The sequence below is a fragment of the Enhydra lutris genome, unplaced genomic scaffold, assembly GCF_002288905.1.
Source record: "Enhydra lutris kenyoni isolate GAN:26980312 unplaced genomic scaffold, ASM228890v2 scaffoldscaffold48, whole genome shotgun sequence".
Lineage (NCBI taxonomy): Eukaryota > Metazoa > Chordata > Mammalia > Carnivora > Mustelidae > Enhydra > Enhydra lutris.
Genome location: NW_019154132.1, coordinates 6,692,730 through 6,709,711, shown reverse-complemented (window position 1 = coordinate 6,709,711; position 16,982 = coordinate 6,692,730). Strand labels below are relative to the sequence as shown.

General features: G+C 43.5%; 1 protein-coding gene across 1 annotated transcript in view; it reads right to left on the bottom strand.

The window, feature by feature from the left end:
* Positions 1-16,982, bottom strand: part of LOC111156652 (lymphocyte antigen 86) — a 58,250-nt gene that overhangs the window by 7,622 nt on the left and 33,646 nt on the right. Inside the window, exon 3 of the mRNA XM_022517671.1 lies at positions 16,665-16,793. Coding sequence (XP_022373379.1) covers positions 16,665-16,793 — 129 coding nt within the window. The remainder of the gene's footprint in view (positions 1-16,664; positions 16,794-16,982) is intronic.

Sequence of the window (16,982 nt, the reverse complement as noted above, 5' to 3'; positions counted from 1 at the left end):
TCCGGCCTGGCAGGCTTCCCTCGGATACATTTTACCCCTGCTGTATGCTTCTACTGATTGTTCTCAGGTGGCACAGGGCAAATGGGTTGGCCTTGGAGACAGACAGAACTGACTTTAGGACCCAGCTCTGCTATTGGCCAGCTCAGTGTCCATCATGCCAGTTAATTTCTACACTTGAAAGATGGAAATGGGAATTTCTCCCCTGCAGGGTATTGGGTGGACCAGAGAACTGTATGTAAACTTGCTGAGAAGAGTGAGATCCCCAGGAAGGCTAGAGCCATTACTTATTGGTTGTGTTATTATCCACTGAATGAGAAGAAAGGAAAAGTCATCAAAACTCACTTGGATGCTGAGAAACACATCAAGCCTAGGTTTGGAAACCTTTTGGCAGAGGCAACAGCTAGTAAGATCTGTTCGCGTCTTTTGTTTTAAAAAAATAGGTGAGGACAGCTCTTTGAAGAATCACATTAGAATTATCATTCTAATATCCTGTTACGCTCATTTTCTGCTCCAAGGTTTTCGAGTGTGTGTTTCACATGCTTATATCCACAACCAAATTGGGCCGAGAGGTTTTCATTAACTCTGTCTCTCATACTTTACAGTTTCATTTGGAGCTTTTTGGGGGTCCAGGAAGTTTTTGAGAACGGCTGCAGGTAGCTCATGAAACCTTTTTTTTTTTTAACCTAATGAAACAACACCTAAAATTAAATTCTCGCCCCTTCCATTCTTAGATCCTCCCCGATTCCGAGATTCCTTTAATTAACATTCTCACACTCCAGGACTATAAAAAGAGCCCCAGTATATCTGTACCCACTCCTTCCTTTCCTCCATTTGAAATCTTTATCAGTTTTTGGTGTGCTGCGGATTAAAGAAACCCACCTCCCCGGTTCGGAACACATGAAGTCATTTCTGCAAATTGGCTTTGTTTTTGACCCAGATCTTCGTGTGGTTGGCACATAGTGTCTTTTTCAGAAAGGAAATTGATTTTTAAATTGTGGAAATAAAAGGTCCCAAAGGGTTTTGGATTCGATGTGCACGAGGTTCTGGGCTGCCCCCCTGCTCTACAGCCTTTAGTCCTCTTCAGGCAGCACGGACGCCCACTGGAAACGCTCCCTGAACGTGTGGATTCTGTGGGATGCATTCTCCCCATTTCCTAGCCCTTCCTAGTATCTTCCTGCAATTGCCTTCAGTCTTCCAAATTTATTACCTAAATGTCATCAATATTTAAGCACCAGGAGGATGCTCGACAATGTAAAAATGCTTGAGTTGTAATTTATCATAAATAGGGCAATTATTATATTCAGAACAAAGATTTTAAAAATCATCATTTATTTATTTACTCCAGGTTTAAGTCTTTTTCCTACCAGCCAGGCCCAGTGGAAGGGAATTTTGGGGGGAGCTGTGCTCAACTAGGACACAGGCTTCAGCCTGCCCTGCGGTGAGTGGGGGCACCTCAGGAGCTGAGGAGGCCCCTTTAGGGGGCTCCTGTGGGCAGTGGGCCCAGAGCAAAGAGGGAGGAGGAAGAGTGTTCCAAGCAGACTAGGAGCCTTGTCTCTGGAGTGAGAGGGAACAAGCACATTACTTCAATCTTAGTAAGCTCTAAATATAATTTTCACTCTTCTCCCTGCCTCTGGGCATTTCCTTTAAGACACTCAAATCTGGCAGATGGCTAAGACCCGGGCGCTGCTCCTCATCTCCTCCCAGATTTTAGTTCTGCTTTTTTTCAGTCTCTGACCCTGAAGGGTGTAGAAAATGCTTTCTGGTCCCACAGGGCGCTGAACTAGTTGCTGTTTAGGGCTCTCGTTTAAATTCATAATATGCTTGCATGCCTGGGGACTTGGAGGAGTGTCCCCTGCCTCTGGAAGGTGGGGGTGGGGTGGCGACTGTGGCTGTAGACAGATTCCCCATGGGCCTGAAAGCCTTGAGGTTTCATCTGGGTTTCAATAGATGGGGTCCAGGCAGTGTGGGCAGGTAGCTCCAGGCCCAGTTTTTATTTTTTATTGTTTATTTTAATTAATTAGTTAATTAATTAATTAATATGGTGTGTCTGACTTTTTCAGCCTCTCTATCTCCTAGGCCATTTTGCCTTTTATTCCCCAGAATCTGTGCCTTCTTTATGTCTTTTTTTTTTTAAATAAGATTATTTATTTATTTATTTATTTGAGAGAGAGAAAGAGAATGAGAGAGAGAGAGAGAGTGAGACCATGAGAAGGGGGACGTCAGAGGGGAAGCAGACTCCCTGCCAAGCAGGGAGCCCAATATGGGACCCAATCCTGGGACTCCAGGATCATGACCTGAGCCGAAGTCAGTCGCTTAACCAACTGAGCCACCCAGGTCCCCATGTGCTTTCTTTATGTCTTTCCTGAGGGTGGCCACCAGAGGACTTCAGTGTGGTAAGCACGCCTGTATCACCTCAGAAGTGATCTGAGTGTCTATGTGCAGTTGCACAGGCTGCCAGCCGAGGGCCTGGGTGGGAGCCCAAATCCAGCTCCTGCTCCATGGGCCCAGGCTCTGCAGCCTGGTCTGGGCTGGGTCCCACCTGCAGATCCTTCTGCTGTCCTGACCACTCCCCTAACCAGTTTTGAAATCAGGGCAGCCTAGGTAGCATCAGCCATGCCTCTGACATTGTCCCAGGTCAAGAGCCTGGCACCTCTCTACTTTCCCTCTGTACAACGGCCTGCATAGGACAACCACAAGGGCATTATCCTCTGGAAGCTCTCAACCCAGGAGGACTGGAATCTGGGGATAAATTCCACAACTTCCCCACCCTCCGAGGGACAGTCCTGACATGCACCCAGCAGTTGCCCAAGGATCCCAGTGGGGCTGAGCCCTGGTTCCCATCCCGGTAATCAGTTGCCCATTTATCCCTTCCTGGCTTTTCCTCCTGCCCTGAATCCCCCGAACACCTCGCTCATGGCTGCTTTCTGGCATTGCTTCCTAATAACTCCCCACCCCCGGGTCCTTGTCTCTGGCTTTGCGGGGGAGCCCCAAACCAACAACGTCTCCTGGCAGAAGGTGAACTTTTTCCTAATTTGTACCATATGAGCTAGCAATGGTCTTGGAAAGCTGGCTGTTGATATATTTGGGTCTGTGATGCGGGAGCCACCAACCCAGAAGCTAAATCCGAGCATCCTCAAAGCTGCTCTCTGACTTCCGCATGGAAGAGCAGGAGGAAGAAGGAATGTCCCGGATCGTCCCTGAGAAGGCTTGGACCCTCACACTTTGGAGAAGACAGGAGTTGAGAGAGAGGGACAAGAAGGTGAAGACCACGCTGGGTGGGCGGGTGGGAGGTGTGGCTGAGAGGGAGCTGGCAATCTCGGGAAAGAGGGAGCAGGGGGAGGGGGAGAGGTGCACGCCGGCCTCTCGGTTTCTAGTGTCTTCATTCACTTGCATGGACTCTTACTGGCCCTAAGCAGCAGGCCACTGTGGGCCAATGTGGTGTAACCTGTAATAAATGAAGTGTGTTCTATAAACTGATTTGAAGCTTTGAGATTCCTGGGCCTATCAGATGACCCTTTAACTGGGAGAATTTTTCCTGTCGCTACTGGGAGCTCAGTCGTTAGAAAATGTTTTGTTTTTTTTTTTTAAGATTTTATTATTTATTTATTCAACAGACAGAGATCACAAGTAGGCAGAGAGGCAGGCAGAGAGAGAGGAAGGGAAGCAGACTCCCAGCTGAGCAGAGAGCCTGATGCGGGGCTCCATCCCAACACCCCGGGATCATGACCTGAGCCAAAGGCAGAGGCTTTAATCCACTGAGCCACCCAGGCGCCCCAGAAAATGTTCAGTTTTATTTCCAAACCTATCTTGAGATGTCCATCATGCTGCTGGCCCCCTTTGGTCAGTTCTAGGCATCTTAGCTCTGGTGCTTTCAGAATTGTAACTGTACTTTGCAGCTCGTAAGTATCTGATTAGAGTTTGGATTCGTACAGTTTAGCTTTGTCTGTGCTACTCCGACCTCTCTCTCTCTTTCTTTTTTTCTTTTTTTACTTCGGTATCTTTCACTGTTCATTCAAACGGGTTTACGAGAGCTTTGTTTTGGCCTTTTACTACTAGAGAAACTTAATGTTATTTACAGCTTGAATGCATCCACTGTGTCCTTGCAATGGATCATTTTTAAAACTACAAAGCGAGAATCTTCCCAGGGCTTCCTTGTTCATGGGCCCACAACTTGCACTTCTCTGGTGATTCCGAGACACCCTTGTTGTCCTTATTCATTTTCCCCCCAATCACATGCTGGCTTCCTCTTAATAATAAATAATTAATAATAAACTCTTATAAGGGACTCATTTCTATCTCACCCTCATATTCTCTGCTGGCATGATTCCAGTCATGGAACTGACTTCCAGCCAAATAGCTTTCCTTATGAATAGGGTCCATGGCAGGTGGGAGTTTTATGGGGTCTCAGACAAGGTGACAATAATGGCCCAACAAGGCCAACCTTTTCTGAGCAGTGATATGCTCCCTTAACAGATTTTTATTTATTTATTTGACAGACAGAGATCACAAGTAGGCAGAGAGGCAGGCAGAGAGAGAGGAGGAAGCAGGCTCCCCGCTGAGCAGAGAGCCCGATGTGGGGCTCAATACCACGACTCTGGGATCATGACCTGAGCCAAAGGCAGAGGCTTCAACCCAATGAGCCACCCAGGTGCCCCATGATCCCTTAATAGAGAACTTGTATCTCTGCTCAGGTAAATGAGTGACTGTGTCATCTGTGAAGTTCTCCAAATGGTTTGACTTCTGTGAGGCCATTTTCATTGAAAACATAGAGTTTGGGTTCTCCTTGGATTATGCACAATCAGTTGGCCTTTTTATGTGGTACGCAGAGGTCAGGCAAGATGGACTGGTTTTCCATCTGGGAGTTGTGCAGTCTGCTAATGCCCAGCCTTCAAGATGTCTGTGTCCTTATTCCCAGAGCCTGTGAGTATGTTACCTTCCATGGCAAAAGTGACTTTGTGTATATAATTATACTAAGGATTTTGAGATGGGGAGATGAACCTGGATTATCTGGGTGAGTTCAGTAAGATTACAAGCTGGTTACAAGCCAAGGAAACTTCTAGAAACTGGAAAAGTCAAGGAAATGGATTCTCTCCTGAACCCTCCAGAAGGAACACAGTCCTGCTGACACTTTGGTTTTGTACTTCTGACCTCCAAAACTATAAGAGAATACATTTGTGTTACAAATTTCTAAATCTGTGGTCATTTGTTGCAACAGCAGTAGGAAACTAACACAGTAGTCTTGGATTAAGAGAGGAGGCTCCAGATTATTGACCTGAGAAGGGGCCATGAGAGATGGCTATTTTCAATCTGGGACCACAACAAAGGGCCCTTCAGAACCATGACACCAGCATAACCCAAGATTTCAGCAAAAGAGAAGGCACTTGGGATTACAGCTTCGGCTTGGGACTGAAATTTTCAATATACCTGCACATACTTGCATTCAGGATAGACTGTTAAAAAAAATTAGATCAATATAGAAACTACTAGGTCAGAGATGTCTAATGATGATCTGCAAAGATGGAAATGTTCCATATCTTCATCATCAAATATGGTAGCCTCTAGCTAAACACAGCTAGTGTGACTGATGGCCTCAATTTTTAATTTAAATGTAAATGATTTAAATAGCCACATGTGACTAGTGGCTATCATATTGGATAGTGAGCCACATACATAATTTAAAATTTTCTAGTAGCCACATTTTACAGAAAGGAAAAAGGAAGTAAAATTAATTTAAGAATATATATTTTAACCCACATCTTAAAATATTATAATTTCAATATGTAACCAATATAAAAATATTAAAGAGCTATTTGGAAGTCTTTTGTTCATACTTTTTTTTTTGGCACAAAATCTTCAAACTTTAGTGTGTATTCTACACTTAAAACACATCTCATTCTGGACTGGCCACATTTCTGGTGCTCCATAGCCACTTGTGGCTAGTGACTCCACTACCAAATGGTGCCAATTATCTATTTTCTAAAAAAGATTTATTTATTTATTTAAGAGAGAGAGTGAGCACACATTGCAGGAGGGACGGAGGCAGAGGGAGAGACAGAATCCCAAGCAGACTCCTCATTGAGCACCGAGCCCGATGTGGGGCTCAATCCCACAACCCTTAGATCATGACCTGAGCCAAAAATCAAGAGTTGGATGCTTGTCTGACTGAGCCACCCAGGTGCCACTGCCCCCAGACAGTGCCAATTATTAAGTCATTGATGAAGAATTGGGGCCCAGAAGGTGAAATGATTGTTTCCAAGTTATTCCTCCTATAAGACATTTTGGTCTTGTAGGCTGCTCAGTTTCCCTCCAAGAGATACATAACTTCTGGCAGTGAGAAGGGAAAGAAAATTTAAGTTTTCTTTTTCCCCTACCAACTTATTTCTGAATTTCAGTGGATAAATACTTAATGCAACTCTCAAAATATAACTTGTGAATTGGTGGGCTGATTGGATTTCCAGAAATGGAAATGAAGAAGACAGTGCTGGAAAGAAAGAAGAGAAATTGAATTGATCTCCAGAAACCTGGGGCAGACACAGGAAACAGCAATGTGATGGGAAATAATGGAATAGACATTGCAGAGGATGGCTTTTTTCAGATTGGGGGGTCTCTGAGGTCCATGTGTATCGGGGCTCTCAGGATATTTGTTAAAATGCAAATACCAGCAACTGTGAGATCAGAGTTTTGGAGTGATCCAGGGAGCTGGGAGTTGGCCTTCTTAATTGGCTTCGTAAATGATTATTACATGGAAGTGTGGGAGCGTTTGAGCCAGACTTTTGAAAATCTACAACAGGCTGGGAATTCATAAAGGAGCTTGTGTTATCTTAGAAAATTAAAAAATGCTTTGTTCCTAGGTCATCATTAGTAGAAATATGCTGGGTTCAGCTAAAGTGAAACTGTGACTGATGGCAGAGGACAGTTCCAACATATTATTGGCTCTTACAGATGGGCTCGAATTTGTTTATAGATAGAAATTTCTCAGGGCTGTAGGATTCCTTAATAGGCAATATGTTTCCCTTTTTTCTTTCTTCCTTTTTCTTTCTTTCCTTTTTTTTTTTTTTTTTTTTTTTGCAACAAAAAGTCCTCTTTTGCTTGGTCATTGCTTGTACCCTCTCCAGGGTGACCATTGTTCTGACTTCTGTTTTTTGCAGTTTAAGAGCATAAGTTTTCTGCTAGCACATCACACACCTCTGTTTTTGTTGACTTTCTCCTTCACTTTGCAACAGTGGTGACTGACCAGCAAAACCACAGCAACTCGAACGAAGCAGGCAAAGAATAAAGCATGAAGAGAAGGAGGGCTAAAGGTGAAGATGATGCTTCAAATGTCCAGTGCCAGGAAAAATGCAAATGAGCTCTCTCCCAAGACACGCGAAGAGCCCACGGAGACTCCCCTGTGTCAGCCACCAGAGGGTACGCAGCTTGGACTAGAGTTGTGTTCCTCTTACCTCAAAAGCTCTACTGCCCCTGAAGGCCTTGTTAAAATGCAGACTTCCACTCTGAGATGGATGATTTCAGGGGCCCAGAGCCCTTGCTTGAGAAATCCCTAATCAGCTGCATGAAGTAGCTTCCATTTATCATGCACGGAGTGCTTACTCTGTGCTGGACTCTGCTCTAAGGGCTTTGCATGTATTACCACGTCTTCTCCTTCTAACAGTCCCATGAGGTCACTTGTATTTTCCTTATTGTACACAGGAAGAAAGGGATGCTTTTCAGAGAGATTGAGTAGTTTGTTTGCAGTCACATAAACATGGGTGGCAGTGATGGTCTACCTCTGTGCAGCTTCAAACCCTGTGCTTATCCCTAACTAAGCTAGTGGTTCTCAAGGTGGGGGCCCCTCGTCCGGAGACTTGTGGATGTACTAAATGGAAAATTGGGGGTGCAGTTGACAAGTCCTCCAGGTGATAAGATATATGTGTGAGTTTGAGAACCACTGGGCTGGGCCAAGCCTCTTGTGCTCCAAGGCATCCCTGTAGTGGGATGAGGCAGGCCTCAGAAAAGTCTTGGAGAATAAAACCAGATTGGTAGCATGCTCCTGCGGTGACAGAATGACAGTGGGGTTCGTAATGGCAGGAGAAACTGAAATTTTCCAGATAGCTGAGAACCATCACCCCCCGGTCTCTCGATTCATCCAAGGAAAGTGGAACCAAGGCACACGAGTCACCATCTAAGCCCTCTTGTCATCTAGGAATAAAGGATGAGAAGCTGGGATCTGGAGAGATTGAGAAGGAAGTTACAAGGACAGCAGAGCAGAAAGCCTGAAGCAAAGCAGCTTGCAAAAGCAGATGGCCTAAAATGGCCTAGAAATCAAAGGTAAGCAAACAAGTGGGACAGAGGTGACAATCCCCAGAAGTCGTATTTTAAAATCGAGGACTCAGATAAAGCCGCTTGTTCCCCTTCTCTCAGAGCAGAAATCAATGACCGTAATCCTAGGGCTTGCATTCGTTAGTGTGTGTGCAGGGAATGTGAAACAGTTGAAAAGTGAGGCTCACGGTGGGGGTACCTGGCTGTGGGTGTGCTTTATAGAGATTGTCAGGACTGTCGGTGTAGATTAATGGTGGAAACTCTTGAAGGGAGCACTTGCCTGGAAGGTGTTTTTGTCCTGTGTTTTACTACAGCAGTGCAAGGCGTAGACATTTTGCAGAAAGCATCTGTGGGAATTTTCTCCAAATCTAGGCAATTTCTAAACTTCCTCCATTTCACAGACCCGTGAAAAGGAGCATAGAGAAACAGAGAGAGCTAGGGCAGTAGAAATCTAGCTGATGAGATTTGAATTGCTCATCTAGATAGAACTGTTCAGACCCAATTCTGAATCGTTACAGACATTGAAGTTGAGACATTTCTGCAATTAATATTAATGATGCTCAGAGGATGGCCGGATGCACTCATCCAGCATAATACCAGGACAGATGACAGACACCTGAGCTAACAATGGGGAGGGAGGACAGGTAGCCAACACAAGCATCCCCTATGCTTCTGCCTTTGTCTTATTTGTATACGTAAAATCAATGAATATTATAGCAGGATCCCTTAGCTGCTGTCAGAGATAATACCTGCCTTGTGGGAAATGGCATGTCAGACTTTATGTACAGTTCTCATGGGATCTACTCTGCTGTATATTGAAATTCATCTAATTACAATGCATTCCCCACTTTGGACAAACACTTAAAGTAGGAACATTCAGCTTTACACAAAAGATAAACCAGGGAGCAATTATTTCCTTGACTAAAGGGTTCTCCAGCTTGTAAAAGGTGTCACCGTAATATTTATTTTAATTACAAGCTTTCCAGACGCAGTTAAAATTAAATCCGCACCTGATTTGTTGCTGTGGCCCTCATATTGCCCGAAGTGTGTCAATATCCGTTGTATGTAACTGCTGGCAGATTTTGCTCTTTCTGGAAGGTGGTTAGCCTATCCAGAATGAGACAGGTGCACCATGCATTAGCAGATCTTGTAGGGACTGTTGATTTCTCTACCCCCCTGGGATTCTGACATGCATATGATATCAAGTCCTCCCAGCTTTTCATTGTGCCTCAGCCATGTTGGTCATGGCAGCCAAGGTCTCAGAGAGAAGCCCTTGACCTATGGGTCTCCTACTTTAAAATCATATATACCTACTGTACACGGGCATGTGTGCACACACACACACACACACACACACACCTATGAGATGCTCTTATTTAGCTCTTTCAAACATTTATTTTAATTTTAGTTGGTTTTGGCAAGGGGTTGGGTTCAGCTAATATTCACCTGTGAATCCTATGAAGCAATAAACAAATCATTTTTGAAAGCCAATTATTACTTAGTGCCGTGAAACCGATGGTCTTCACCTGGGCTGTACTCAAAGAGGTTTGGGCAGAATCAAGCCCGACAGCTGATGTGTCTTTGCTATCATGAGTGAAAATGCTGTGTTCATTCTTTTTATTTTAGGGTATTAATCTAGGTTTTTGCCCAAATCTCCAGGTTCATTACAGTAGAGGATCTACATAGCCCTCCATGCTATATTCTGGAGAGCCAAAACCTGAGCCGTTCTGTTCCTTTGAGTCCCCCTACTCCACTTTCTATTTGGGTGGAATGTGTCCGGGAAGGACCTCTTCCTACTTCCCTCATTGATCCTTCAGGTTCATGCCCAACAGTATGTCCCACTATCAGTTTTACACTCTACTTTGCATTTCATCTTCATCTTCCAGAGACAGGATATTCTAGGAAAGTTGCTGAACAAAGTGAACCCCAATTTGCCGAGAATGGAAATCAAAGTATGTTGTTCGCATGATAAACCAGAAGGGAATGAAAGGGACTTCGGTGAACTCAACTTATTTCTAAGCTAAAGCTATGGGGTCTCATTCGTGGTGGAGGTTAGTGTCAACAAATTCACATTTTGGAAGAAGTTTCTATGTCAAACAATTGTGGGTTAGTCTTGTTGGGGCCACGGGGACAAACCACACCTCCGTGGACAGATGTCACATTTCCAGGAAGGAAGTGGACATTTCCACTTCTACTCATTCTGGAAAGAAGTCAAGCTGGGAGCATAAAATGAGAATGTTAGAGGCTGACCTTAGACTGAGATAATAGAACAAAATGGAATAGGAAGACACAAGAAGAGACTTGTTCATTTACTCCTCAGGAAATCCTGGGACACTGAGCATGCGGCACAGTGTTAGTTGGCCTGCCCCCACCCTGTTTCCGTGGGAGACCCTCGCCCAGTATATAAGTCGCTGCACGTCTCTCAAGCTGCTTCACCCCTGCCTCCAGGTCCCTCAGGTAGGGGAGGAGGCAGAGAGACATGTCACGCCATGTTTATTGTTTTCTAATGTGCCAGGCATGCAACACATTTTTTTTTTTTTTTTTTTTTTTTTAGTATTCACTATTACTTGAAAAAGAATCATGGTTTCTCTCTTCTATAGATGAAGCAACTGAGAACCAGACAGAGCAAACGATCCTCCAGACAGAGGAGCCCTCTGTCCCCAGCCTGTAAATGGTAGCGATGGGAGGGGCGGAGACCATCAATCCTGCTTTCTGGTGTTTTCAAACAGGTCTCTTTTCCCCCTGCCACCGGCTCGTGCACCAGTCTTTATGTGAAGTCCCCTCTCTTTGCCCCAGATCTGGTTTGTTGGCCCTGGCAAAACATAGGTTAAAGCAAAGTTGTTAACATTTTCCAAAGTAACCTAATCTGAATTTATCCTGAACCTTAGGTGAGTGCTTACTGTGGTGAAAGCCAGGGAATACTTGTGTTCAGGAATTCTGGCTAAGAGCCCTGAGTCCTCATTTTCCTTATAGCAGTCGCCTTAGTATGCGACAGAATGATCTAGAGCAGGGCTGACAGGCTGTGGTCTGTGTGCCAAATACCCCTAATGCTTCTTTTTCAGCAGCCATAAGCTAAGAATGGTTTTTACATTTTAAATGGATCCAAAAAATCAAAAGGAGAATAATATTTAACAACACAGAAAAATTAAGTGGAATTTACATTTCAGTGTTGACAAATAAAGTTTTATTGGCACACATCCATGTCCATTCATTTCCATATTGTCTGTATCTACTTTTGTGCTGCAGAAACCACATGAACATGTGGCTTGCAAAGCCTAAAATATTTACTACCTTACTCTTCACAGAACAAATTTGCTGATCTGTGACCCAAGGGGCTTGTTAAAAGACAGAGTGCTAAGCCCTGATCCTACAGTTTCTAATTTAATAATTTTGGGTGATGGCCAAAAATGCACATTTCTGATAATTCCTGAGATGATGCTGATGTTGCTGGTCTCAGAAATACACTTGGGAACCACCACCTTATATAACGGCTGATTAAGCCCAAAATGATTATTTGATTCTTATAATTTTGTTGTATCTTTTAAATCTTTGTTTCCAATTCTAGTGGAGAGCTGAAAAGAGTCATACTTTTCCAGCAATATCTTCTTGATGTTCAAAGAGAATATGTAACAGAAAGGTTTAGAGCAAGTTCCTGGAGTTCAGCTTCCTGGAGAGAGAAATTCAGGTCTACCACTTGGTGGTTTTGTGACCTTGGGTAAGTTTCTTAACCCCTTTGGGACTGTTTCCTCATCTGCTGACATGAGGATAATAACAATAGTTTCTATCCTTCACAAGGTTGGTGCAAGCCATAAATTGGTTAATATATAGAACATACCTGCAAAGGTTCCTGGTGCATATTAGATGCTGTGATAATGGGAGTTGTTACTGAGCTATGCCTGCCTGGGGCTAAGGTAGGACTCCTCAACCTTGGCAGAGCACTGGAATCACCTGGTGGAGGTCACTTCTCTCAGGATGCTGATTTAACTGGTCTGGGGTGTGGGGTGTTGGGATCTCCAAAATAGTAAAGGGAAATTATAATGGAGCATTGTCCAATAAAATTATAATGACACTCACATGTATAATTTTACATGTTTTTAGTAACCATGTTTAAGAAGGTGAAATTAATTTTAACATGTCAATAATAATGTTTTATTGTTGATAAATAATTAGAATATGGTATAGTATTTATAAATTTAATTTAACATAGTGCATAACAAATATTATATTTTCAGTATATAAACAATATAACAATGGTTGAGATCTTTCACGTTCTTTGTTTCCATACTGAGTCTTTGAAGTCAAGTTTGGACTTTACATTTATAATTCCTTTCAGTGCAGACTGGCTACATTTCCATGGCTGAGAAGCCATATGTGGGTCTAACTAATGTACAACCAAGATGGAGATCCACTGGGGTAAGGGCACAGTTGGCACATTGTGGACCCGCCCAAAGCTATGGAGCTTCTGCTGACATTACTGTTCTCTCCTTAGGGGTAGTCATCAGTTGTGGTCATTAGGACATTCGATTTAATCCCAGTTTATTCTTAAAAAACTGATGCCATTTTGAAAGCATCAAGATCAAGTAAAGCCAATGGATCTGCGTAACCCAATGCCACCAGGGGCAAGAAAGGAAATAAGGGAACATTAACAACGAACAAAGTGAAACAGTGACCTGTTTTGGTTCCTTCTCAATGAACCCACAGCTGGGTAAAGGGGAAAGTGAGTAACCCAGAATGAATATTGAAAGATCCTTGGACATTGTATGCCACACCTGGACTCAGAACTTTCTAACTCCAAATATCATTGACTATTAAGTAGGTTGATTCTTTCTGAAAAGAGGATGAGGAAGAAGAGAATTCATCCTCTCTATTCTTTCCTACAGTGCTCATTCACATTGAAAAGAATAACCTTGTATATTTATTACAAAAGCAGAAGAGATTTCCAAAAAGATGAGAACAAAGATCAGTAGTTCCACCACTCAGGGCTGACCACCATTAGTACCTAAGTGTATGCTATTTCAGAGCTCAATGATGCATACACTTACCCACGTTTTACTAAAAACAGTATCCAACAGTGAGTACTCTTTCATGCAAGCTTTTTTGTCACTTCACAAAATTTGTGAGTATATTTTCAAGTAATTTAATAGTTTCCTGCAACATCATTTAAAAGCAGAGGACATCGAACCTGCATTTGGCTGAACAATGATCTGCTTAATCAATCCCCTATAACTGGACACATAGGCTATCGCCCTCAAATGGCTAATCACACCATAAAAGCTAAAATGAGCTCTTGCCTTAGAGCCAGCTGGGGAAGATGCAAAAGGAAAGGATACATTTTATCAACATAGTTTCACTAAACCTGAACCACTTTGTAGTTTATCTGGCTTGGAGAACAGCCAGCAGGGTGTAGGGAGCTGAGGAATGCATACTAATGCCTTGGAAATGATATCAAACAAATGATATCAAACACCTTCATGTGCCACCTGCAGTAGACACCAAGTTTTCTCACTGCTCTGCTAAGAAGGACCTGCAAACCCCAGAGGGACTCTGTTTCCTGCTTAATATGTCAACAGCTTGTGCTTGGGTTTGAATTGGCTTCAGCTCTTCCCCCCACTCTGGTTTTAGAATTAATCACTGCTTCCCATAGAATCATTCCTGCAATTGGTTTGTGGGTGGGTTAAAGCAAAAAGTAATAACCCAAGAAGCCACTACATTTAAGATGTTAGTTTTTCTGGCTTATATAATTTACCTAATTATTTGTTCATGCAGCATTTGTATATCAGTTTTGTGATTGTTTTATACGGTATGAAATTTCCTGGCAATTCCCTGAGTGCCGGCTTCTCAGGCTGCCTATGCAGGTTTTAGCCCTGCAGCAATAAAGCAAAAAAAAAAAAAAAAAAAAAAAATGGCTATAGGGCTGCATTCAGATAAGGCAAGCACCAGCCTTCTGAGATGCTGAGCTGAATTGGACATCTCAGTTTGGGGGAACAATATCTCTCCTGTTTTAGTAATTCTATTAAAACTATTCATGGGGGGGAAACAGGTTTTATTAAACATGGAGGGCCAAGATAATTCACCGTTTGCTAGGATTTGATGCACTTGTATCCTAGTGGTATGTATAAACATCATTAGATAGTTGCTTTTAAGATGAGCTGGTATATTGCATTCAATCCGTCATATAAAAATTCAATAAAACAAGTATTTATTGTATCTTTATTCTGTGTCAGGCTCTCTTTGCCAAGTCTCCAGAGACAGAGGGGAGCAAGAAATATTCCTGCCTTCAAGGAGTTCACAGTTTAAGGAGGGAGAAACACACACGATAGGATATGATTCTAGCTGAGATAAGTAGGAATGAGACACTCCAGGAACATCCAGAGGGAATGATTCATTTGGCTGAATGTAGCCTCTTTCTCTAGCCTCATCAAATCTGTATTTGAGAGGACTATCCTGCCAGCAGTAAGGAGGCAGGAAAATCAGACCGGACCCCATTTCTATCATTCAGGAGGGAGCAAGGGAGACTTAATTCTGGGACTAGAAGGAAGTACGAATGAAGTTGACACAGCATGCATTCTTTCTAACTAAACTCATAGTGCTTCCAAGCATATTTGTTTCCACACTTGGGTGCAAGGACACTTATTTGGGGGTAAAATGGGAAAGATAAGCAAAATAAAGGCCAATAAAACTGTAGACACTGGCTATAGAAGAGGGATCAACTCACAAGGAGCTCACCATGCTGGGGAACAATACGAATGCACCCAATCAATCAAAAATATTTCTAGTAAGTTCAGAGAGGAAAACTGACTCACCAGTCTATGGTAGGTTAGCTAGGAAGAAAAAAATGTCCCTATTTGCAACAAAGTCAGATCCCAGGCCAGAAAGAGTTCTTGAATGATGACTTCAAATAAAGTCCTGGCCAAAAGGCACAGTTCCTTGTTTCTTCTTTGGTTGATTCATTCCTTAGCCACTAAGATTATGGGTCCTGGAGCCAGCTCATCTGGGTTCGAGCCATGGCTCCCTCACTAGCTCTGGGCTCGGTATTAGAGTGTTAAAAGTCCTAGCTCATAGGGTTGGGGTAGAAAGTAAATGACTGACTGGTTGTGAAGCTCTTAGGACAGTGCCTGCCTGGCACAAGTGCTAACTGATGTGAGCTCTTTCTGTCTGCAGGAGTGAGCAGTGCTGGGTACTCCCCATGGAGCAGGCACATTTGAAGTCCTGGGCTTAAAGACCAAGAAGCTCATCATCTACCAAGGATGACAAGTGGGAACAAATGATTGTGCCAGTGTAGTTGTGCACCCCACACTTTGGGGAACAGAGAAGAGGATGAGGAGGGAGGGCTGAACGGACACCTGTCATCTACGTGCCACAGCAAAGCCCACTCAGCTTCAGGGGGCCTGCAACTTTCTTAAATTCCCTGTTTCCTTTTCCTGCACAAACTTCCTCTGTCTGCACCTCTTTGTTATGGGAATGGAGCCCCAATTTCTTCTAGATTCTTTGTTTGGAAAGCATAATTGGGTGATTATACTCTGGCTTCCTTGAATGAGGAAATAAACAAGTGGAGGTTTCTGGTGTGTGGGGTTAAGGGTGCACTCCCCCTTGGCCACTGGGGCAGGGAAGGATGTCCTGGGAAGGAAGAGGAGAGTGACTTCCAGGAGGACGGTCAGAGATCACATCAATGTTTTAGTTAAATAAACAGATGCATCTCAGGGCCGTGGTGAAGATGTTGGGGGAGGACAAGACTCAGAGGGAGGTGCAGACTGCCTGGAATTGGGTTCTTGTGCTCCTTGGGGTATGTACAGCAGGGAGGTAGGCAGTTAGTGATTTGGAATAAGGAGCAGATGGTTATGGTTTTATGCTGTGTACTTTGAATCTAGCTACCTAATGCCCCCGTCAGTCAATGACTCAACTGGGAAAGAACACAATACAACAGTGACATTTAGAAAGCTTCACTTTTCTTTTTCTTTTTTTCAGAGTCCATTGCCATATCAAGGAGACCCTGTCACTAAAGAGATCACTGAGGAGAAACCTGGAGATACTTTGAATCTCAGTGGATTTGGGGAAGCTCTTGGTTCTTTCTGATGAAAGCCTCTTTTCTTTTTCTTTTTCTTTTTTTACAAGGTGCCACAATGAACAGTAACATTTTTCTGTTTGTAAAGTGTCTCATAGGCATGTTTCACTTGGTTTTTATACTCACTATATAAGGTAGGTTGTGTGAAAGGGGCTTCATGGTTATTTTTATAGGACACATGCAGATAAGCAAGGTTAAGCTGGTCCAAAGGTGAGGGGCAGAACCGGGGCTCTGGCCTCAACTGGAAGCCGTGGTTCATCCCTCTCTCGACCTCAGCGAGCAGTCAGCAAGGCAGACAACTTACCCCCTTTCCTTCTTCCACAGAAAGAAAACTTGGGTAGATCCTCCTCACAGATGGGATAGGAGAAATTCAAAATGGACGATCCTTTAGTGAAGAGAGCTATGTCAAGAAACAGCTCTTTGATGTCCTCTCCTAAAGGGGAAGAGAAGATCGACTTTACTATTAGCGTGGGTTTTGCTGCATATCAAAGAATTCAACATTTAAAGAAGCATGAACCAAAGGGCCTTTTATTTCCAGAAGCCTGCCCTGTGTGGGAACAGTTTTCTTCCTCCCTTCCTTCCCCCTGCTTCTTTCCTCCCTTCCCCCTTTCTTTTTTTCCCC